This window comes from Lampetra planeri, chromosome 4 (genome assembly GCF_965212315.1).
Source record: "Lampetra planeri chromosome 4, kcLamPlan1.2.h2, whole genome shotgun sequence".
Taxonomy (NCBI): domain Eukaryota; kingdom Metazoa; phylum Chordata; class Hyperoartia; order Petromyzontiformes; family Petromyzontidae; genus Lampetra; species Lampetra planeri.
Genome location: NC_136110.1, coordinates 32,431,430 through 32,457,021, shown reverse-complemented (window position 1 = coordinate 32,457,021; position 25,592 = coordinate 32,431,430). Strand labels below are relative to the sequence as shown.

The 25,592-nt window shown below is 50.0% G+C and overlaps 1 protein-coding gene across 1 annotated transcript in view; it reads left to right on the top strand.

The window, feature by feature from the left end:
* Window positions 1-24,988, top strand: part of LOC144717976 (potassium voltage-gated channel subfamily B member 1-like) — a 103,888-nt gene extending 78,900 nt beyond the window's left edge. The window contains exons 2-3 of the mRNA XM_078593835.1: window positions 21,644-21,853; window positions 22,954-24,988. Coding sequence (XP_078449961.1) covers window positions 21,644-21,853; window positions 22,954-24,864 — 2,121 coding nt within the window. The 3' untranslated portion in view covers window positions 24,865-24,988. The remainder of the gene's footprint in view (window positions 1-21,643; window positions 21,854-22,953) is intronic.
* Window positions 24,989-25,592: the final 604 nt, after the last annotated feature.

Here is a 25,592-nt window from a genome sequence, read left to right as displayed (position 1 = left end):
TCAGCTCTAGACTAAGCCACCTGGCCACCTCAACACCTGTCCACTTCATCATCATCACTAAAGTCTTTATGTCTTGCCACTCCATCAGTATCAATATCACATACCTATCCACAATTACACATCATAATAACTTCGTAGTCAAAGTTAGTACAACTTTGAGAGATCAACAGCAGATGGTCTGGGGTCCTGTCATATGAATGTTGAATTTTTCTAGATCGCTAAGGCATCATGAAGATGACCACCGCCCCATGCTGAACACAATCACTTGAACCATGTCGTGCTTGGTCACCTTTGTCTACAAAGGATTGCCATTATTTGTCCCACCAGGTGATTCCTTTAAGGATGAGTCAACCCAGACAGGAATGAGGTGTGAGTCATTTTGATAAAAAAAATCCAATAATTAACTTCATTGTATTTATATTAAACTTTACATTAATCCTTCCCTGAGATTATTTTGTCAAAGGTGGAGACAGTGTCTTAATATTTGCTTTGGGCTGGGGACACGTGGGGGAAAAGAGGAGGGAGGGGTGAGAAGGTGAGGAAATTGGAGAGAGGGCCATGTAAAAGGGGGAAAGGGAGGGAGATGTGAGAAGGGGAGGAGAGATGGAGGGTGATGTGAGAGGGGGAGGTGGGAGGAAGACAGGTGAGGGGGGAGGAGGAGGGAGTGTTGCGTGGGAGAGGAAGGAGGATTTGAGAGGTGTAGGAAAGGGAAAGAAGGGCGTAGGATAAAAGAGGGGGGGGGGTAGGAGGGAGGGAGGGGATGTGAGAAGGGAAGGTAGAAGGGAGGCGGATGTGATAGGGGGATGAGATGGGAGGGAGGCAGGTGCGAGAAGGGAGAAAGTGCTAGCCTTGAGGTACAATTCCCCCAGTCAGGTGTGCACTCCTGATAACGCTCTCATTGTCTGCTCACCATGTTTTTCAGAACCGTATATCACCTCGCAGCGAATGTTTCCATGCCAAATATTTTGATGGCAGCCATTTAATTAAAACCTCTTAATGGACGCGAATGAATATGCAGTGTGATTTGCAGTCAGAGTTTGATTGCGAAATATGGCTTGGAACTGATTCAATGTTATTATCTGTTTAAATGTTTTTATTACATGTTATTATGTGCCAATCTGTGCGTGAGAGAATGTATCACAGGCCTTGCTAGCGCAGATATATGTGTTTATGTGTGTTCGTGACTGAATGAATGCGTGTGAATGTTTTAGTCACTATTGTAACCACTGTGGTGACATCGTAACTAGTGCACTGTGCTCCAAACCTGGAACTTCAATTCCCAGCCACAGCTAACACCAGTGGCGATTATCCAATGTCTCTGGGTCCATGCCGCCGCCCACTGGCCACTGAGTTAATCTTAACAATGCAGAGAGAGCCTTGGAGCATTGCTTTTCAGGCTAGCTTCAGCCACAAGGATAGTCACGAAAACCCTGGTGGCCTTGCTGGCAACAATCAAAGAAAGGGGTATCCATATTGATCCCTACCTTGACGATCTGCTGATCAGGTCTTCTTCAAGCCCCAACTTACGGCAAGTCAAACACCTTCCAGCGACTGCTCAAAGACCAGGAAGGGTGGTGAACCCGACCATGTGTGTCCTACAGCCAACACAGCGCCTTTACGTCTGTATGTTGAACTTCTTTCACACTGTATGTAGCCAACTGTGTTAATCGGAGGTGACGACGATATCTGGATGGATAGGGGTCTGATACACCTACCAGACAGGAAGGCCTTCAACATCAGTCTCTTGGCTGATGAAGGCCAGAAAAGTGGGCAAGTTACAGGCTTTGTTGGCCTATCCCCCCTTTGTGTATTTCAAGGCCGACAAGGTTTTTCTGAGGATCTCGCCTCAGTTTCTGCCCAAGGTGGCTTCAACTTTTAATCGACAACAAGAGCTGCAATTGTCAACTATGTGTCCAGCTCCTTTTGAATCGGACAGCAGGCAGAGCTCTTCACACGTTGGATGTGGTGAGAGCCGTACAATTTTACCCACAAAGGACGAGTTAGCGAGGATCGCAAAGGCTGTTCGGTTTGATGGGCTTCATTGGTGCTCACGAACAGCGCTTATCCCAACATTTTGTGAAGGCTGTATGGACGGTCTTTGAAGAAACTGCGAAGCGGTGGTTTTGTCATGTCACCGGAGCACCTACATCTACATGAGGGGCACTGGGTCGAACATTACACTTGCATGTTCTTTAATCCACACATGCAATGTGACACTAATGGACTAGTATTTCTGCACGTAATATGATGTAATTATGTCTGCATGCATAATTGTGTAACTGCCAAGAGGCTTTAAAACACTCGTGGCGATTTAATGCTGAACGAACTTTACTTGAATGGACGCTTGGTTTGTTTTGAAGCCGCATCTGCGCGATTTAATTAGTGAAATGAAGCTAAGGATGACCCCTGTATGAAGATAATTTAATTCTACAGTAATATGTCAATATTCTGCTGGGCGAAGGCCTCCATACATCAGGTTTTAACATACGCTGGTCATTGTGGGTTCCTGAAAGGGATCGCTCTAAGGGCCGGTTCAGATAGCACACACCACGGATGGTACTCGTTGCCAGCAATACAACTCATGTGTCCAGTTCGTAGTGCAGCTCGCTAACCACTGTGCCACCACTCCACCTCCAGCATATTGAAAACATATGTACCCCTCCCCCTGACATGTCAAGATGGACATGGTATATCATAGACCATGTCTTTATATCACATTGCCTGTGTGTATGCACGTGTATGCACCACAATGTACGTGTAAATCACACTGCTTGTATTTGAACCAGGTTTGTTAATCTACGTACGTGCTTACATACCTGCCTGGCTTCCTCCTTGTTTATTCCACCCATCAATGTATTTCCTTACTTGGCTGTTCCCTGATTGCGTCTCGCATTAGGTTATGGGGAACGGGCCTAATTAATTCAGCCTTGCAGCCAGTGGAGCAGCAGGAGCCGCAAATCACCGGTCGAGCATCTCGTAATTTCTGTGGTCCCGTGAGGGATGCTCCCCCAGGGCATCCCTCCCAGGGCAGCACGCAGCTATAAGAATGATTGTGACAAGCGGCATGATGTCCTCCAGCAGGGTCCTTCCTTCCACCGCATTTGAGATGAAGGGACGGCTCTTTATCCATCGGGGAGGGGCGAGGGGGCAGTGTAGGGGACCTGAATCATCAGGGAGCAGCGCCGTAGGATGACGCACGGCTGCTCTGAAAAGCAGAGTAGTAGATGTGTCGTGTTTTTATTTCACGCGGCAACTTCTTTTTATCCTGTGTCACTTTTTATTGAACAGAACTCCTCGCATTCAACACCCCCGTGACTCCGTCGCAACTCTCCCGCTTGCGCTGCTCGCTTCGCTCACTCCGCTCACTCTCTCAGCCTCTCCACTGCTAGCCTGCTCTCACTCTCCTAGCTTCTCCACTGCTAGCCTGCTCTCTCACTCTCATAGCCTCTCCACTGCTAGCCTGTTCTCACTCTCCTAGCCTCTCCACTGCTAGCCTGTTCTCTCTCTCACTCTCCTAGCCTCTCCACTGCTAGCCTGTTCTCTCTCTCACTCCTCCAACCTCGCCCTTGCCTCCAGTGGGGGCTCAGCCATCACCGCTGAAGAGGACGAGGTGTGGCGAGCGGGCCCCGGACCTCTCTTGTATCCCCTCTTGTCTTCACTCCAACCAACTCAACTCCCTGCCTCACCCGTTCCGTATTTATCCTCCTCCTCATTAACTGCCCTAATTATGCTGGCGTTCTCCCGTCGCCTCCCGCACGTAGCGTCCGCCGCTATCGCCTCAATCTGCACACTCCGAGGCGCCTACTCCGCGCCTGCATTTGCAGCCAACCAATCACGGCTATGCATATTCATTGGTCGTCTCTCTCGTGTTGCTTTCTCTCGCAGCACCTGTTCGCCCTGATGTGACCTCACTGTCCGCGGCTCACACATGCATGCACACTGTTTGCAAAACCCCACGAGCGTTACTCCACTACAGATTGATAATCAAGCAGAGGATTTACAACGTAGCCGTGGTTTCACCAAAGGGCTGTAGTGTGATAAGCGACCGCATCTTAAGATGCTGTGAAATAAACAGTGGTCATTTTTATTTCATACAAAGAGGTAGTCGGTCATAGAGGAGAAGAGAGCGGTATTGAGCCTGGGCTCTTGAAATAGGGCAGGGAGTCGACAGCACAGACGGCAGGGGGAAGATAGTTCCAGACAATGGGGGCAACATAAGAGAATGAGGAACCTCTGACTGACCAGTGGTTGACTGCGGGCTTCGGCAGACACCCTTGGTTGCTGGAGCAGATAATTAGTGGAGCGAAGTAAAGTGAGATGAGATGGGAGAAGTAGTCAAAGGCGAGTCCAGGGAGGATGTTAAAATTATCCTGGTATCCTATCCTCAAACCTAACTCTATCAGTTCCTGAACCTATCTTAAACCCCAGAGGGATGATGGGTTGAGTCAACCGCCAACTAGGATTGAACTCACAATCTTCAGATTGCAAGCTGCTTGCTCTACTACTGAGCCACCCGCCCGTCCACTCCCAGTCTCGCCGCTGGCTGATGGTGTGCCGGGGAGGACGGTGGAGCTCAGCAGGAGATCCGCCACGTGGCCGAACGACGGAGAGAGATGACGGCGAGTAGCGACGCAGTTCGGACCCAAGACTCCCCACACCGACCCCGAGTCCTCCTCTGCCTCCGCTTATATTGCCGCAGGCGCGGCTAGGCTCCGCCTCCGGCCAAGCCCTCTCATGGAATTTTCTTGCCGGTCCTCGGAGTTTCTCGGCCAGCCCCACTCTTCACCTTTGGCCCAGATACCTCTCCCTTTGGGGATTGAATAATGTTTATAGTGGTGCATGTACCCGTGCTTCCCTTTTCCAACCAGTAGAGGTCACTATCTCATTACACTTTTATCACGAAAGAGCATAGATCGATCCTGGGTTCAAAATACAGATTCGAACTCAGATGTGATTGCTGCCAGCTCAGTGCTCTGACCCCCGTGTGTTTTGAAGTTGACGTGAGAGATGAGTGAAATATTCTTAACGTACTCAGCTACGATTTCCTGTGGCCTGAATGTCAAACAGTCATATCAATGGTAAGCACAATTTTGCACACGCCCCTTCCATGGTCAATTCTCTACGCGGATGACGTCTTCCTCTCAGAGGAAGAGAGAGGAGAAGTGGAAAGACAAACGCGCCTGTGGAAGGAACGTTTGGACGAAAACGGGATGAGGTTCAACATCAAAAAGACGGAGTATATGGAGTGTGGCCCCCAAACCGACGGCACCATCAGTATTGACGGAGAAGATCTGAAGAAAGTGACGGACTTTAAGTACCTGGGCTCCACCATCAGCTCAGATGGTAGCATCACGACTGATGTGAGGTCACGAGTCAATGCGGCGTGGATGAAATGGAGGCAAGTCACCGGAGTCCTCTGTGATTGGAAAATTCCGGATAGGCTGAAGGGAAAAATATACAAGACCATCGTCCGACCGGTGGCACTCTATGGATCCGAGTGCTGGCCAGCCACAACTGTACACGAACAAGCTCTCCACACCATGGAGATGAGGATGCTCAGATGGAGCCTCGGGCTCACTCGATGGGATCGTGTCAGGAACGAAGACGTTCGGAAGCGACTTGGTGTGGCCCCCATTGCGGACAAGATGCTTGAGGCAAGGCTTCGGAGGTACGGCCACGTGATGCGAAGTGAAGAGTCATCAGTGGCCAAGACTGCCTTGCGTATTGAGCCAGAGGGCCGCCGTCCACGCGGGCAACGGTCAACGCATCCCCTGAAGATGCCCTGGACCGAGCCAAATGGAGAAGACAATGCCGAAAAGCGGACCCTGCGCCACAGCGGGAACAACGCTAGGAAGAAGAAGAAGAAGCTAAATCATGCTGAAAGCATCTCTCATGGTCCTCTCATAAGAATGTGGAATTTAAATGACTGACTCAGGATCACAAATGGAGATGAGCACTGTCCAATGCGTGAATAGAATAGATGGTCAAATTAGTTTTCTTAATTAACTTTTTTGGGTGAAATAATGAAAGAACGGCACATCAAATTATGCATGTTGCACTTCTTTCGCTCCATACATAGCCAACCGTGATAATCGGAAGTGTGAATAAATTATCTAAGCGTGAAGATAAATTACAATCTTGGAAAAGGCGACACGATCATAGTTCCTATTCTTATGAACTGTGACACAATAACATCAAAGTAACGAATTAAATATATTTAAACATTCTGAGGATAATTACATTTGCTTGTGGTTTTTCGTTTTTGTGACTCTGCTGAGCTCGTTACAATCCAATGAAACATTGCTCAGTCCCACTGAAACTGACACAATACGTTCAAGGCACTTCCACAGCAATCGGTAAAAAAGCTGACGTATCGCATTCGTTTGCATCCTTTTGCATTTGTTCAGAGTTAGTTATTGATTTTGGTTTGCATCTCCGTTTTCTCAGGAACATGCGGTATGGGTTTTCTCAAACGCAATTAGCGAAATTGGTGGAGCAAATGCCGAGAAACTGACGGAGCAAATGCCGAGAAACTGGCAGGTGCATGTGATGTCATCACCGCACGTCCATCATTGCCCGGCTCCACACGGAGTATTTGCGCGAGTGTGTGTGTGATAGAGGATGGAGGAGCGAGGCCCACAACAATGAGTGGAGCGCCGGGCAGACTAAAACACAGCGAGGTGGCACAGGGGGCAGCACAGTTGGTGAATCTACCAGTCATCCCAGAAAACTCATGACACCGAGGCCTGTCTAGGTCAGGGACCCAGAAAATATTTCTGCAACTGGCACACCACTTCCCGAATACCCGTCGCTATGGCTGTGGCGACTGGTCTTGTGCCAACTCCAGCCGACCAGTGACCCAGAAAATATTCACTGGGAAGTTATTCTTAGGGTTAGTGTTAAGGTTCGTGTTTGGTTAGTGTTATGCATGTGTAATGCGGGCGTAAGCGACCTTCCGGATGTGACGTCACGGGGGGTGGAGTCATGTGACGTGGGGGGAAGGTTCGGGGCCTTAAGCGGGTAAACCGGAAGGGGAAGGCAGTCGGGGTGTGAGCGGAAAAGAGTGAGGCCACGCGGGCGAGTGTGGAGAGGGGGGGGCGCCGACGGCCATCGGGAGCCAACCCCGAAGATAAGAGGAAGCTGCGGAGTGGTGTGCAGCTGCAGAGGAGACAGCCAGGAGGGCTGCGTGTTAGAGGCAGCGGTGTGGCTGCCAGGAGGAGCTGCGGAGAGAGAGAGAGAGGGGGCTGCTTGTTAGAGGCAGCGGTGTGGCTGCCAGGAGGAGCTGCAGAGAGAGAGAGAGAGAGCAAGAAGCTGTCAGAGCTGCGGAGGGAGAAGAGCAGCAGCGAGTACAGCCAAGGGGGGCTGTGTGAGAGAAACAGCAGCGGAGCTGCTGTTGTGGATCGGGCCGACATTGGAGTCAGCACCGTGGAGAAGCTACAGAGTAAAGACAGCCGTGTGGGTGTACAGCACGAACCGAATAATAAAGGACACTGAGCCAGACATCGTGGTCCAGTCGTTTATTACACATGCATTAATGCATGAGAATCCATTCAATTTACTTATTTTTTTCCAAAGATTTTTAATCTCCGAGACTCTGGCAAGTGAAATATAAATTTTATCAATGGGATGGCATTGGTCATCAATTTGAGATTCCAATGGCTGATCGGTGGAGTTATATCACGTGCCTATTTGTATCTTTGCTCAATTGCATCAAAGATAAGTAGAGGGAGGGTCCGGGAAGAGTTCGGGCAGCCGTGCTCATGGGGTATCAACCTCTGAAGAAACCTTGCGCATTATAATCAAAGAGTAATCATAATCAACCATGATCTTTCCACTACTAGATGAAGGCCTCCACCAGCTCTCACAGTCTTGCGATGTGATAATCCGCCCTGCACGTGAGCTGATCTTACTGCCCCAACTCCACTGTGGATGTACTGGCAGGTGCCTTCGCTTCGTTGGCTACCATTCTGACCAATCCCATCCATCGGACCATGAATGATGATGAGAGCTTGAGGGAGGCCTTCACCCAGCAGTGCATAGACCATGGCTCATGATGATTGTGGTGACGAATCTTAGGTTTAGAGTTTATTAGGGTGAAAGGCCCACCAAGCTGATTGACTAAAATGTATATTTTATTTTCATTAGAAGTATAATCCATTATTGTACCCCTCAAAATCACACGCAGTCTACAGAAGACGTTGTGCCCACCCCATCCCAGTGATTCCCACAACAACCCACACTCGAGTCGCCATCCACCACGAAAGTGGATGAGCTAACTGGGAATGACTGCGATCATCACGAACTACTGCACTCCCTCCACCCCTATTTCCCACTGCCATCATCATTAAGCATCAATTAGCCAGCACTTGTTCATTATTTATTAAGAGCGCTTCCTACTCATGCCCGACCGCTCTATATCATGGCTGCGTGGGAGTGGACGTCATTGGGAGTTTGCGGTGCATGCATCAAATCGTGTGTGTAAACATTGATTGATTTTAATGCTTTCACACTAAGGCTGAAAGCCTTTTTTGCGATATATCAGTCCATCTGGCTGTAACACGGGGTCACATAACTCTCGTACAGATGATATGATATAAATACAAATTTTGTATAAGGTCATGTTACGGTTACGACCCTTCCTGATAGAAAAGCGGCCACAGTGATGAAAGGGCTGCCCAAAATATGGTGAAAAAACTCTGCACTGTATGGACCACCCTCCTTAGCCAAGGTAATGATGTAGACCTACTGCCGGTGTCGGAGACCTGTCCTACATTAACATTAGCTGCACCGCCCATCTCTAAACCTTTAGCCTCTGAGCTTGCCCTCAGAGGCTAACCTGTTCCTGACGACGACCGCTTGTGTTGCGATTATAACGTAATATTTTTCTTATATTTTATTCACTATATTTTCATTTTTATTATTTTATTGTTGCTGTTTTTTCTATCTACGGTACGTGACTTTACCGAAAGAACCATAGAATATGAAGACGTCCAACGTCATGTGCAGGCCTCGCCTCCCTCTGACGTCATCACGTGTTACGTCATCCCACGTCATGCGCCATAATCTCATTGTGCGTCTCTTGATGGAAACATTGTCGCAAATGAAATGTCCGAGAGAAACGCACGTTGCAAAGTGTTAACGTTTGTGTGAATATGCATTGTTGTTCGTCCTTTTTAATTCAAATATAGCAAGGAGGGGTGGCCAAACAAAGCACAGTCACCACACATTGCTAGACCTCGAGTCATCAAAACGTCACGAGACAATGTTCCAGTGATGTAGTACACAGCTGTGATACTGTACATTGTAAACAGATGCAGGGGTCTAAACACAGACCTGGAATCACTCCTAAATCTGAACAATGTCCTCATCCCAGAAAGTTGCTCGATTTGTTGCTCGTCGCTTTGACAAATATAGTTTCTCGCAAAGCCCAACAAGTCACCGGATATATTGACAATATCTGAGTATGCGATGCACAGTTGTGGAGCTCTGGTGAGTAGGTCATGTCACCCACCCTGCCGGCTAACAAGGCGGCGGCACAAGTGTGCCACGCCGTTAGAGATGCATTAAGCGGGGCACAACTGCAACTCTTACTAGTGACATTTCTAAAAGTGTGCAGTTGAGCTTTTTCCTGCCATTAACAAAGTCAAAGGTCATGTTATATCAGCGTTTAACGTAAGTGACCCCTGATGCACGGCGATCATCGGGAGGGTCGAGGCGACGCTCAGGCCGTCGGTCTCAGAGGACGCTTGCTCTCCACGGCGGTGTGTCTCAACTCCAGTCATAGTGACCACCTCCGCCGCACGGTCCACCCTTTCCACTTAGTCTGACAATGTGAATCTCATCTCATAACTAGAACTGAAATAACAGAGGTGAATAGCAACGGAGTGTATGGAATTGAGCATGGTTGGTGGCAAAACAGTCAAGGGTAGGAAATGAATATACAAAAAGGGTGACCAAAACGAAAACATCCCTGGGTCCTCATCAAACTTAATCCGGCCTTGGTGGCCTGAGTTTGATGCCTGGTTATGGCGAACATTAGTGTCGAGCTAAAAACGTCCATCAGGGCCGTCCATGGGAAGTGTTGACGTCCAGGGCTCAGCGTGTAAGATGCGTGCGGTAAATGTCATCTCTCACGTGGGGCACGTTAATGGCTACGATTTTAGTCACAAAAACAAATGAACAGTGGAAAATGACAAAAGCAGTGGAATTAATGTTGGGGTAGTGTGAGCTAAGCCAAGTGTGAGTTAAACAACATTTTACAAAACAACTAAGCAGATAAAACTCCCCTCTTTGCAGATCCCTCCCTTCACGTAAATATAAACGTGCTTCTTACACAACACACACATGGCAGTCTACTGGGAGTGCATAATTTCAGCAGCATTGGTTCAACACAAGAAAATTCTGGACCAGTTTCGACATTCAGTGTCTCATCAACAGTGAGGCTCGCTTGATGCACCAATGCTGATGAATTTCCAGATGTTTATAGGCAAGGGGCTCTCTTTGTAAAACATGGGTCATAGTTCGACACAAAACTAGATAATAGACAACACAAATAAATCACTAGCATCGTTCTGGAGAATATAGAAAACAAATAAATAAGCAGACAATAAATAATTACGATCGCTTACTTTTATTAACATAAAATTAATAAACAGTATCCAGTGAAAAGAATGTAGCGTTGTGTTTAAATGGAATTTCTTGACTTTTGACTTTATCCACGTGGGCGGAGAGGGAAGAGAACAGGAGGGGCCGGGGAAAACAGAGCCGCATGACTTACAGCACTGGAATAAAAATCTAAAATAATTCTATTTAAAAACACCAGCATCGTTAGGTCGCTTAGCAGTTCACCCTGGGAACAACCCAGCGTGGCTTGTGGAATACTTTGCAGCAGCTGTGGGAATGCACTAAGGCTGGCATTGTCCACAAGAGGTCCCACAAAGATGAACGCCACAACGTCTAGACTCATCACCCACGGGTCTGCTCTGGGCAACAGTGCAACTCATCGTTCATAGTCCACGCCGGCCACAATCATTAGTAGCCCCTGGGACTTCATCATTATGTGCTTTGCCCAGCATATGGAAGTGGAATTGCTTGACCTCTATTAGCGAAAGTGACGACCCTATTACAGTGCATCAGCACTAATGTGCGTCCCGCGGAATATGATAAACAAGGGCACATTATCAGGGATGCATTGTCACGGCCTATGCCATCGCTGGCGGTGTGGTGTGGTTCGCACGTTCGTTAAACGCTCTTGAGTGTCCCTGTGGCGTGCCGGGGGCCCACGTCCGTGTCTCTTTTCCACTAATCGCCACGTCTGTCGGATCCTAACGAGCTGGCCTCGGCAAGAGCCATGTCACAGACGATCTAGAGAACGGGCAGTGCAACAGTAGACCGCATGTGAAGTGGCCGAGTGGCTCAAGGGCCAGAGACGCAGAGACAGCACCGTCAGGGCCTGGACTTTGAATTCGAGTTTTAGCTGCACAACGGTAATTAAACCAGTTCTTAAGTGCAGCAAACCTTTCCAGCAGTGGCCAAATAGGAACCCATAGACTCACATAGACACCCATAGAGACCCATAGACTCACATAGAGACCCAGACGAACATAGAGGCCCAGACTCACATAGAGACCTGTAGACTCATATAGACTGAGTTGTGATTAACCTTGGTTCTCGTGTATTGTTATTTTAATCTTCTTCTTGGTTCTTTCGGTAAAGTCACGTAGAAGGGAAGTAATAAAATAATAAAAATAAAACATAATAAAATAATTCTCACGACGTTTTGGGCCACAACACAAGTAGCCATCCTCAGTTGAAGACAGGTCTGTCGAGGCGACAACGTCTAAAAGAAAACACCACCACGCATGGAGCATCTATTTAAGCTGGGTTGGAAGGGGGGGGGGGGAAATGCGCATTGAGAAAATAATCTGCATATCAAGAGGAATTTAGCATATTTATGGCAAATGCAGGAATGCGATTAGTGCTATTTGTGTTATGCTCATTTAGTCTCATGGGTATTTTTCAGGAGGGTCTTGCCAAGTTTTTGCAGAAGGGTACAATGTTGCTGCTGTGCGTAATTCCAAATTAGTAATTTGCAAATACATTTTCAAATTGAGGTGCTTTAGCTATGGGAGGGAATCCGAAAACCAGGAAGTAACCCATGCAGAATGGGTGGAGAACCATAGCTTGCATAGAGGCCCATAGACTGATAGACTAAGTTGTGATGAAACTGGGTTCTAAAGTGCAGGGAGTCGATGGCCTCAGGCTGGCCACATATGACTGCATTATCTCGGAGAATTAAACATCGGGTTAGCTGCTATTCCACAGACACATTTCTTTAGCAGAGTTGAGTAAAGCTTTCTAGCGACGAATTACACCCCCCTCATCACCGCCACCACTACCGCCACCACCGCCACAACCACTGCCACCACCGCCACCACAACAACCACCACTGCTACCATCACCATCAGCACCACCACTACAGTCACCACCACTTCATTATACACAAAGTGCTTGCCACAAATTTACCACAATACCGAGCTGATCTTGTCAAGGAGAATAATCAATCACGCGAACACCGGTCATCCTCGCAACGGCTTTTCGCTGACCATCGAACAAAGACGGTCACTGCATTGTGCGCTTTCAGATGCGCTTTTTCTGGAACGCTCTTCCTTCCGATATTCGGAACCCACTGGAGATATGCACTTTTAAATCTAAATTGAAAACTAATTTCTTTAGAACTGCTTTTTGTGTTTAGTCGGTTGTCCTTCCCCACACCTCCAATTATCACGGTTGGCTACATGTGGTGCAAAAGAAGTTCAACATAGATACACTGCCACCACTACCGCTGCCACCACCGCTACCGTCACCACCGCTTTCACCATCGCCGCTACCACTGCCACTACCGCCACTACCACCACTATTACTACCACCATTACCGTCAAATCTATCAAGGTAGGCACCACGTTAATTGACCCGAGCTGTTAACAGTGCGCACATGATGACGGTAACAGTTGACTTCCTTGGACATATCAGTGCTGGCAGAAGCGATAGTCGGGCACAGGTCCTGCCAGTTGTGGCTACAAATAGCGCACGGGATGTACCCGTGCATGTGGCTCGGACCACAGAACAAACTGTGCAAAGCGCAGTGCCGCCCAGCGTCTGAAATATGCGAGATGGTGGGTGGCGTTATATCACGTACCATACTGCCACAGATACAGGGGCATTTTCACTTGAACCTCACAGTCACACATTTAAAAGCCATCTCAATCCGTGCATTATAATTCATAGTTGCATTGTTGACCCACCGTATGATGGACTCCCCGTGCCGTTTCAATCATACTTCATTAATTTGGTCATTGCGGGTGAGTGAACATGATTTGTTAAGGGCGGGGGGGGGGGGGTGTTTGGACACCCAGGACCCGGTTCCGGTCGCTAGGTTTGTAGTGCATAGCGCGAACCACTGCACCACCACTTACATACAATAGCTGCCATTCGCCACAAAGTGGCAGTGATGTTACCACAGTATTTGTGCCAGGCTAGGTGCATTTTGAGGTTGCCACGTGAAATGTGCAAGGCTGTCTGGCATGAGGTAACGGGACAGGCCCAGGTGTTATGGGTTGACTGGCTGAGATGACCAATACTGCATACACACATGAGCGTGGCTAGACAATGCTGAGTAGTATCCACGCTTCATCTCAACTGCAGGGGGGTCCCAACCTGGCACAGCCCACCCAGCAAGCTCCTTCCCACTTTCACTCAACAGCAAAAAGAAACCTGCCTTTAACCTAGCGCACCTTCCTTTGCATCACACGAACGCGCACCACGAGAAGAAATCCATAATTAACCGAATGAGATAGGTCTGCAATAGATTTGTTTTACTGTTTGTTTTTCTTTGCTTTAGAAAAAAACTGTTAAATCGTTCGCACGAGCGCCAATTGGCATAATCATCACTAACATTCCTGACTTTTAGCGCGAGTAATCGATTATGAAAACGGTTACCAGTCGAGCGGTTTTCATTTAAATAGCCCCACTCTGTAAGGGGCTGCACAACTTGGATGACTGGTTTGAAGGAATGATCTCCACTCAGCGACGCATGTCAATTCCAGTGCAGCACTGACCTGTCATTCGGTCATCAGTAATTTCACGGCACAGATGAACGAGCACTCCTCGTGTCCCAGTGTCCACGCCAGCCGTTTGTCAGAAACATCCTTTGGAATTAACAATGATCACAAGCCCCTTTTCCCCCTACGAAATCCGGATTAAATGTTTTTAAAATTTTGCCACCCGCCTGTTAGATCCTTACTGTGGCACCAACAAAATAAGATCCACTTTTCATTCATTTAATTCAATTCGAGCATTAAAGCAAAATCTAAATATCACTTTTTACATTACACTTTTCCGTGTGACAACCGCGTTACGAGTCAAAGAGATTTACAACAATCGCTGTCAACATCTACAATCAATTCGCGGAAACAAAACGTGCTCATCGTTATTGGTCTCAGGAACTGGGACTGGCAGCCAGTGGAGGAGCGATGACTCTTTGTGGTGTATATTCAGCCACCACTGTCACCACTGACAAATTAATTGATTACTAAAAAGTGGATTCACATAGAGTCTAAATATAACAGAAATAGATGGCTGTGTTTATTTCATAGAGGGAGACAGTCACTCAGACAGAAAGACAAAAGAAGGGTCTTGAGCCTGGACTTACGCAAGGCCAGTGAGTCAACATTATGGATGTCTGGGGGAAGGGAGTTCTCAACTCTGGGAAAAGCAGAGCAGAATTAGTGTCCCTCCCACTGAGCGAAGGTTGACTGGGGGCTTCCACAGAAAGCCTTCGTAACTGGAACAGAGAGTCCATGATGAGGAGTAGAGTCAGATCAGAGGGGAGAGGTAGGCAGGGGAAAGTCAATGGAGTAAATTGAAGATGCTGAGTGTGATCTTGAAATGAATCAAGGACTCGATCAGGAGCTGGTGGAGGGATCTGAGTATTGGATGATGTTATCTAATTTACGGATGTGGGTGAGAAGTCTGGTAGTAGTATTGTGGATCATATGCAGTTGTGGGAAGGTGAGGGATATGAGGTGAGGGATGTAGGTAGGTGAGGGATGGAGGGAGGTGAGGGATGTTGAGAGGCATAGAGAAGTGAGTTGCAGTCGTCAAGTCTGGATATGACGAAGGCACGAATAAGGTCTAAACAGCAGTTGTGGTAAAGAACTGTTTGCAACTAATTAGGGTATCAATTACCAACAGCTGACACTGGTTGTGCTATGGAAATTGATGCGGTTAATGGTATTGTGTTCAAGATACATCCAATCGTTGGTGTGAGAATGTATTACACTCTTTGAAATTATATGCAATTGATAGTGGAGCAGTGGCAGATAAGTTAGCGCAATGTGCAATGAACCCTGTGACCGGAGTTTAATTCCCAGCCATGGCTAACATCAGCATCAAGTGTCATGTGAACTGGTCCCGGGCCAACCACCATCACCAACCCGTACTGACCATTATGATGATGTATAGTCAACATTCCCCATAACTGATGTGTGTGAGGAGACCTTTTACTGGTGGTGACATGACAAAGGGCCTGAATGTAACGAGATTAAGGTCAGAGTGGAGTATAATTGAGTGGCATTAGCGTCGGTGTGATATTTTATGCCATGACTGCCCATGAGATGACCGAATGGGGAGGTATAGACTGAGAACAGTGAAGGACCCAGAATGGAGCCGTGAGGGACCTGCAGTGGATGTGACGACTGTGAGGTTGAGGACTTTGCCGACCTTGATGTTGAACCGGTCGGAGAACTAGGATGAGAGCAACTGAAGCGCTGTGCCACTGATGGCGAAATCAGATGCTAAGCGTTCAATCAAACTCTTGTGATATGATGGAATTTGAATCAATAAAATTGTAATTGAAATTGAAATAAAATTTTAAATGTTATTTATAATCTTGATGAGTGATATCTCGGTGGAGTGCCCTGGGCGGTAGGCAAACTGAAGGTGGTGACAATTGGGGAATGAAATAACGTGATCTTGATTCTGACATGTGCGAGGTGCTCAAGAAGTTTGAAGATGGTTGATAAGTTAGGGATCAGGTGTTAGTTTGCAGGGTGTTTGGGATCTTGAGTAGAGGTGTCACTTGGCGAAACTTACGTGACAGAGAAAAAACATTGAGCCAGAAGGAGGCAATGTCATGATGAGAAGCCATAACTGCAAATTCAGCAGGCATGAAGTGTCGACTAGAGTTGATGTGAGCGGTTGGATGGAGATGTTATGCGTTCATTATTGTGTGAAGTGCATAAGGCCACAATAAGCTTGATGGTGGCTTTGCAGGCGAGGCGACGTATATCATGATCAGCTTCATGACGGGAGCACAGGTAGATGGATTTCAGTCGGCGTCCACTGCGTTTTGATGCAACAGTTGCTGTCGAAAGCCACCGGTTGTCATGGGAGGAGAGCTGGCTGGCAGAGTAAGGATGGATGCTGAAAGAGCAGTGGACGAGTAGCATTAGTAGCCTTTAAGTTGGCAGCTAAATGTGGCACTGGACGAGCTGCTGCTGGTAGCCGGAGGATGCAAGAAACTGCTGGCGACGGTGGTACACAGAGGCAAGATAATGAAGGCAGTGCTCTGCCCATGGTTGCAGCAGCGTCAACCAGCGGCCACCTGGGGCAGTCCAAGGTGAAGGTGCGGCACCCAGGTTTCTGGGGAGTGCAACCCCAAATTGGCAAAGGCCACTGAAGTTGACGGGAGTCAAGATGTGAGCAGGGCCATAAACCACCATCGAGCACAGGAGTCGGGCAGAGGAGCCACAAGAGGAGACCTCTGGAGCCGACACTGGCAGAGCTGCAGAGCACCAACGGGCACAGGCGCCGACAGACGGGGATGAAAGAGGACCAAGACGGATGAGCAATGGCGACCAGCGGTGGTGGCATGCTGCCAGGAATGGCAGCTGCCCACCTGAAGAACAGATGGCCCCAGGCCAAGGAGCACGATCACGGGCAGGTGCTTACCGCCAGGAGTGGCAGAGACTTGGGCGGGCGGGGGGGGGAGTCTAACCGCAGGAGGACGTTGGTCACCGCCGACAATGGGGCACCACCGCAGACGGACTTCGATGACCGGAGGCCACGGAGCCCAACAGTGGGCAGGCGTGGCCCGCCAGAGACCGCGGAATACCTGGCAGAGCTGGTGGAGTGCAGGCCAGGCAGGAGGAACAGCGGGTCGGCGAGGGAGGCAGCCAGTCGCAGCAGCAGCACATTCTCGTGATGTTGCGTAAAGATGAGCCTATCCCAAGGTCGGGAGTGGGGAACATAGAGCCTTTGGGCCAAATGTGGTCCACGACTTCATTTCTACTGGACATCTATGAACAAGTGCTTCATTGCTCATCGGATTTCTTCAGGATAAATAAAGATTCTGATTTCACACAGCGCACAACCGCATGAAACCTACCGCTTCCCAGTGGTCCACGATGGATATGTATTCGTCACTGCCAGCATCTTAGCCGCACTATTCAGTTACGAGAGGGGAATATTTTCAGTGGCCTGGCAAAAGTGTTTAGAAATTTAGCTTCCACATTCATCTCAGTGTTCATTCATCTGTGACCCACCAAAGGTATTTAAAAGCCCTGTCCGGCTATGCAAGTGTAGAGGAGTATTGTGAGTTACCAATGAGGGGGCGTATGGAAGGAGGTGCGAGCGGGTTGAGAGTCAAGGATGACTTAATGTCACGGGTTACGTAAGGGGCTTTCAGAAAACACTTTCTGGAACGTGGGCGGGGCCGAGCTGGGGGGAGGAGCCGCCCAAGGGGTTCTTAAGGGGGACCCCATGACGTCGTTGGGTGCCAGTGTAAGGACCGGCTGGAAGAGGGTTTCTGTCCTCGTCGCGGAGCGGTGTTGGCTGATCCCCCACTCCGGGCAGACGAGTGAAATAGCCAAAGGGTAGCCGATGGTAGGGTCCAAATAGTATTCAGTGTCCGGGTGAAGGACCGAGATTGAGTGCACCTACACTGGTGTGAGTGTAGGATGCCGAGTGTGAGAGTGTTTTAATAAACGGCAACAGCCGTTATAGTATTTCTCGTCTCCGCGTGGTTGTACTGCACAACACAAGTACACGGTGGAAACGGGATGGTAAATGACAGTGCTCCACAGCGCCATTTATCATCGCCACTATTCAGAACGGTTCCTATTCCTATACCGCGATGCTTTTGCAAAGGGGGAAATCGCAGTGAGTATTGGCTGCTGCAGGGCGAATTGGCTTCATAGCGGCACCTCCACATCACTAGTTCCAACGTGGAATAACCACGTCACACGAGACGCGAGTGGCAGCTGGAAAAGCGGCGATCCTATCATGACAGAGACTTTCAGCACAACTCCTTCCATTATCATTATTATGATGATTATTGCGCTGGCTGAAAATGTGTGCAATTGTATTATCCCAGCAGGAATTCCAGTGGTGCTGATTTATATCTGGCAACTGACCGTGTAATTTGTCCCTTGCTCAGTCTAGTGTGGGGCTGGGTGCTCTATTCCATTGGTGGCTCAGAGATGTGGTGGAAACTCCACATTCCTATGGAGTGGTAGTCTTTTCCTAGAATGACTGCTGTTTTCTTCCAAAAAGTTACATTCATTTTTATCAGCTAAGGGATGATGATGATTCTGAACAGTGGACAAGGCAATGTTGAATACTCCTGGCCAGGCCCTTTCCTGGTACACAATATGGGTGTGTGTACAAAGATTAAAGTGCAGTGGGTTAGCAATTGTGCCACCACTGCTCGCAGGTTGCTCGTACATCATCCAGGGTACACCACATCGGTCACAAACCATTTGTAAACGCCTACCACATATCCACACCCAGAGTGCCCAAGATTGATGCCCCGGCACTTAGACAAGCACACAAATGTTCCCGCCGCGGTCAATAATCGCGCTCTCTCGGCATCCCCGAGCTACTGTCAGCACACCGGCAAATGGTTAACGTGACCACTTAGGCAAGGGAAAACATTCTCCTGGACTCGATGTATGCAGACATCTCAATGCCTGAATGATTTTCATGTTTTGACATCTTGATTAGGCTGTGATTTTTTTTTCATTTTGGGAGAAAATAGAATTCATTTTAATCGTAGCAGGTTATGGGGACAGCAATGATTGATTGTCTGTATTGCTAGCAGCTGTCACATCAGTGTTTGGTGGGGTGGGTGGAGAGAATGCATCAGAGGGGGGGGGGGGGGGACCAGCCATCCCCTTAGTAACGAGCCTCCGTCCCCATGGGAATGATGCCATGGTTACCATGATGCAATGGGCCCCAACAACCAACGGTATTATTTTTGCATGAAGTTCGCAGAACCTGTCCCCTCTCAGTGTGCCTGTGTGGTCGTCTGCGTGTATTCATGAGAATTGCGAAGTGTAGCCTTGTGTCAATCCGTGTCACCACTGATGTTTGCTGTGGCTGGAATATCGAACTCAGGTCGTCAGGTAAATACATAACGTAAACTAGGAACCTATTGACATGTATATGCCAATCATCAATCGTATGCAAATCATCAATCGTATGCAACTCATCAATCATATGCAACTCATCAATCATGTGCAACTCAACATATGCAACTCATCAATGTTGCATCTTGTCCGATAGTTAGAAAACAAAAACATGATCCAATCACGAGTTTGATACGTGATGAGCTGCACTAGCTACCGATTAGATACAGGATTGCGTACAAATTATGCAGACTCGTCTTCAAGAGTCTCCATCAGTCTGCTCCATCCTATCTTGCCGATCAGTGTGTACCAGTTTCAACAGACCCAAATCGACTCCGACTACGATCTGTGACTCGCGGCGACCTGCTGCTGTACCCGCCGCGTGTAAACCTCGCGTGCGATACACAGCCGGCGCAGTTTTGGGGTCTCCGGCCAAAAGACCTGCAACATGCTACCAGCTCACGTTCAGGATCCATCCCTGAGTCTGAGCCAGTTCCGCAGCAGACTTAAAACAGTGCTGTTTCAGAGAGCCTTTTTCAAAGTGTGATCGATGCGCATTCGTGATGGACTAGACTTATAAGAGTGCGCAATATCAAATGTTCTTATTACTTACTTACATATATAACTCATCAATCATATGTAACTCATCAATCATATGTAACTCATCAATCATATGTAAATCACCAACCAGTGGTGGTGCTAGTCCTCTGGGAGCAATTAATTTTGGGGAACCCCATGTCCATTTGTCAAATCCTAGTGAGATGACAAGGGCGGTATAGACAATAGATGAAGTGAGATTAGAGAAACATGGATAAAAATAGGCATAGTGAGTTGAGAGAAGAGAGATGCAGACAAAGACGAGAGACTAATTGGATGTGTATGCTATGTATTGGGATTTTAAAGTAATCTGATATCTCATGGCATGAATCCAGAGCCAGTGAACCGGCTTGGTGCCCCACAGCATTTTCTTGGCTTGTTGATGCCACCGCTGTCTCCAAGGTGCAGACATTGGCTCAGAAAGAGTTGGAGGCCCTGGTTGGGTTAGAGTCATCTGTCGCCTGTTACACGTGCAGTGGATTCAACTGAGTCGCAGACGTACTCTTTGGAGGCAACACATTTACTAACACCAACACAAAGGGGCAACTGCCCCTTTACCAGATCACAGCCTATGGTGGTGAACCACCAGGCTAACTACACTAATCACACTGGGAGTAGCTACAACGGACCGGACCCTGGCTTGGGTCCAGGTCCACGTGTCGGTGACTCTCCTCGGACGTAGGACGTAGAACGTAGATCTTCAGGCTGACAACAGCAACGCTGACCCCCGGACCCTCTGGGGACCAGGTTTATATCCTCACGGGTCGTGGCTGGCTCCGCCCTTGTCCACGACCACCTTCTCGAATCCTCTAGCAGGATCTCGCCCAACACGTGACCACCCCTAGCTCTCCACTTGGGGCCCGTGTGTAGATCTTGCCCGTCACGTGCCTTCCAGGGTCAACTAGAGTGCCATGGCCTACATTAACCCCATTCATGGCCGGCACCCTCACACTGCACGCCGAGCGTGGTGCCACTCAGCGCTCACCGAGCCCCGCTAGGGCTAGCACTACACCCACATGTACGGGGAGTCCGCGATGGCAATACATCACACGCCGTGCCTCCCTAGGGCCGGCGTCACACAGTGACATCCGCGATGTCACTACACGTGTGTGAAGTTCATAGCGCTCAGCTCATTAGGTAGGCGGGAATGAATGCTCTGCCAACGGCCACACTAATTACATGATTGTTTCGGGAAATGGGTTCTTCCGTATGTCCGCAAGGCAGAGTGCCTCTCTCCGCTCGCAGCAGTCGTGCAGCTCTCCACTTGCTTAGTGCACAAAATCCACAGGTTGGGAAGTGGCGAGTGGCGCCTGACGCATGGCCCCGCGCACTGCTGGTGGTCGCACAAAGTCATCGGAAGGTGTATTTACTCTGGCCATAGGAATGTGGTATTTTCACCACGGGCTCAGGGTTGTAAACAGATAAGCCCTGGTGCAATGATTCAATGCTAATCTGCCTTGATGTTTAATACCCATTTGTGGGTACGTGCCCAAAATGTATGTGTGTGCACGTACGCGTGTGTGTACGTGCATGCGTGGGCGCAAACTCACTAATCTGTGTGTGCGTGCACGCGTGCGCAGATGCTCGCCATCATCTCCATCCTGTTCATCGTGCTGTCCACGATCGCGCTGTCACTCAACACACTGCCCGAGCTGCAGCACAAGGACGAGTACGGCCACTTCACGGACAACCCGAGCCTGGCGCACGTCGAGGCCGTGTGCATCGCGTGGTTCACCACCGAGTACATGCTGCGCTTCCTCTCCTCGCCCAACAAATGGAAGTTCTTCAAAGTGAGACCCGCAGAGCTTCTGGCGCGCGCCTCCGTGGACATGCCCCACCGTGGGCAGCAGTGGTGGCACAGCGGTTGACGCAGGGCGCTGCGTGCACCGTGTATATATAATTACACAAACCCAGCACCGCAGCGACCCCACTCTGATTCACGTTCACAGTCAGCACTGGTAACGACTATCTGAACTTGTCATGGGTCTCCCCCAAGGTTGACTCAGCTGTAAAAATGCGTGTAAATATCAGCACTGGAGAGACACATCTGGCCGGGCGTGGTGTTGCCCACCCATGCTGATCGGGCACACGAGCTCCTCGTGTGCAGCCCCTAATTCGCAGCAGCTAGATAAATTGTTCTATCAGAGGACTGTGATGGATCATAACTGCAGATTCACTCACTGATGTTGGATTACACTGGCTCCTGCGTAATATTGGAGTGTACCATCTGTGCAAGGGGTAGGGGCTTGCCACATAAAATATAATATATTTGCTACTATGAACAAACCACCCTGCTTAAGAAGGATTGAGCCTAATTATTACTTGGTTTGGAAACCACCAGAGCTTGCCAGGTGTTGTAGGCTCGGGGGTTGCGAGTTGTGATCAGGAGATTGCAGTGCTGAGATTCACCCCCTCGTGTACAGCGTGGTTGTGTGTCCTCCGGGTTCTCCAATTTCCTCCCACACAACGCCAAACACTTGTGAACGGAATTGGCTAAACATCCCAACGCAGGACCCTCTTCATAAATACAGGGCATTCTTATTATTACTTTTTTTGTCAGATGTTGGTCATTTTTCTTGCAAATGTTCATGATTTAACGCCTCGACCTATTTCCACTCTACTTGTCACTTGCTCTGTCCGTACTATGTGGCGAATATAAACGATGAGTTAATGCTATTTTAATGATCTCGGATATCACAAGGGCGTACCTTGTAAAAGTTCCACGTGTGTTGCAGTGATTCCTCAACAGGAACGCGTATTCCTTAAAGATTATGTCGAGAGGTCCATTCGTCACATTCTTCTTCTTCAGAGAAACGAATATTGATGTGCATTCACTGATTGTCTGCTCTTCCCCTCTTTGTAATTGAATTTGGTCTCACGTCTGCTCAAGGGCGCTCTCAACGTCATTGACCTGCTCGCCATCCTGCCCTACTACATCACCATCTTCCTCACCGAGTCCAACAAGAGTGTGCTGCAGTTCCAGAATGTGCGTCGCGTCGTCCAGATCTTCAGAATCATGAGGATCTTGAGGATCCTCAAGCTGGCTCGCCACTCAACGGGCCTCCAGTCGCTGGGCTTCACGCTGCGCCGCAGCTACAATGAGCTCGGCCTGCTCATCCTGTTCCTCGCCATGGGCATCATGATCTTCTCCAGCCTCGTCTTCTTTGCCGAGAAGGACGAGCAAGACACCAAGTTTAAGAGCATCCCGGCATCCTTCTGGTGGGCAACCATCACCATGACCACGGTGGGCTATGGGGACATCTATCCGCAGACGCTGCTCGGCAAGATTGTGGGTGGCCTTTGCTGCATCGCGGGCGTGCTCGTCATCGCGCTGCCCATCCCCATCATCGTCAACAACTTCAGCGAGTTCTACAAGGAACAGAAGCGGCAGGAGAAGGCGGTGAAACGGCGTGAGGCGCTCGAGCGAGCCAAGCGCAATGGCAGCATCGTGTCGATGAACTCTAAGGAGGCATGCGCCCGTGGCCTGGAGCTGTCCGACATGTCTCAGCGCCACGGCTCCAGCATCGAGGTGCACAAGGAGAAGGAGGCCGATGCTCTGCTGCAGCAGCAGCGCTCGCCGGGCCGCTGGAAATGGGGGCGTCGCTCTGTGACCTCCCTCGTGGAGACTGGCTCAGTCAAATCCCTCGAGCTCAAGACGAGTGAGTCACCCAGCCCGCGGGAAAAGCGGGCTACGGCGGCGACCGATAACGTGGAGGCGGCGGCTGCGGCATCGACCGGCTTTGCTGGCACCACCTCGAACCCAGTGCCCGGAGACTCACAAAGGCTGAGCGTGGAGCGGTTGGAGGAGATGTTCGACGAGATGGCAAAGTCTCGGCCCCCCGTGGACCCGATGACCCTGTCCGCGAGCTCGGGGGAGCGGCCTCCAATGGTCGCAGAGGGGCGGACGGGCCCGCTGCCCACCGTCTCCTCGGACTTGCACTTCCAGGGGCTGACAGGCAGCACGGGCAGAGAGCAGCACCCAGAGATGCGAAGCTTCTCCAGCGTCGACAGCTTCACAAGCTGCACCTCCGAGTTCCTGGACAGCGACCGCCCACTCAGCTTCATGTCCGGCCTGTCCGAAGTGGCCGGCGATCCACGGCCCAAGCCCCTGCCCATTATCAGCGAGTGCGGCAAGGGCGTCACGCCATGGACCAAGCCGCCGGCAGGGGTGCGGTCCAGCTGGCACGTCGGCGACGCGCACACCCCGCTCCAGCGTCAGCAGCACCACAAGGCTCCCTTTGGCAGTGCTCAGAGGGAGGCTTGCGGCAGCATCAGGAGCCGCCCCGCGCATCCTGCTGCCGCCACCACCGCGGCGAATCCGTGGAGCAACAAGGGCTGGAGCAGCCTGGCGGAGCTGAGCACGCAGCCGCTGGCACTGGGTGCCGTGGGGAAGGGTCTGTCTGGGTCGTCCCTCGGTGCCACGCAACCGGGCGGAAATATGGCCGAGGCAGCCGCGAAGCAGCCCAACTCTGGCATGCTGCCGTCGAGGGAGAATGACGACAACAGCGCCGGCGGCACTGGGGACGGTGCGGCGAGACCGTCCAGGTCCCGCTTCTGCGACGACGGCGGTGCCGTTCGGGAAACCCGCGCGGCCTCCCAGGGGGAAGCCAACCACGTGGAGGCGGCGCTGCCTCTGGCCACCGCCCACCGCTTCGATGGCCACGTCGCGGAGCCCGGGTATGGACAGAACCACGTGCGCGCCACGTCGGCGCCGCTCGATCACAAGGTGCTCCTGGCGCCGGAGGGAGACGGCACCGAAGACGCAGATGCGCTGTCAACCGTGTGCGAGACCAGCATGTGAGAGCGCCCCCCTTCCACCCAACGCGGGACGTGAAAACCAACTCGGCGAGGGGTGGTGCCACGCGACTAGCCGGCGGTGTAGAGAAGCTGAATCGTCGCCGCCGTGTGTGGCGGTTGGTGCCGTACCGGCCGAGTGTGCGGGAGGTGCCGTGTGGGGCGAGCGTGCGGGAAGTGCCGGCGCGGCTGGAGGAGCCAGCATGATGGGTGCCATTACGCGGCGCGTGCACGGATAGTCCAATGAGACGCGAGAGCCCTCCCTGGGAACTGCCCCGGAGGATGCTTTTGCTGGTGTTTTTCTCCCATCTTCATTCAATTATTTTTTTATCCATTCTGTTAAATTCAGGGATGCAGACAAACGGTGGGCATTATATTATGGGCAACCGGGTAACGTTCGGTTGGCTGCCGATGCGAAAGAGGAAACGGCAATGAATGACTACAGTGGCGGAAATAAATTGTGTTTAATTAATCTTTAATTCATCTTACAAATTCTGTGCAGTGAGCCGATTCCGATTAATTATCCCCGAAGTAAGACTGAGAGTGGTGTTTTCTGATGGGAGGATGGCATCTTCGCCTCCCAATAAGGCACGTAATGTTGCCCGATTACCGGCTTAATCCTCGGAAACGCACGCCACCACGATCCGTGCGTGGTTCCACGGTGCTGGAAGGGAAAACCTCTCGGGAATTGAGAGAATTATTGGCACGCTAATAAAGCTCGGAGCGAACATTACG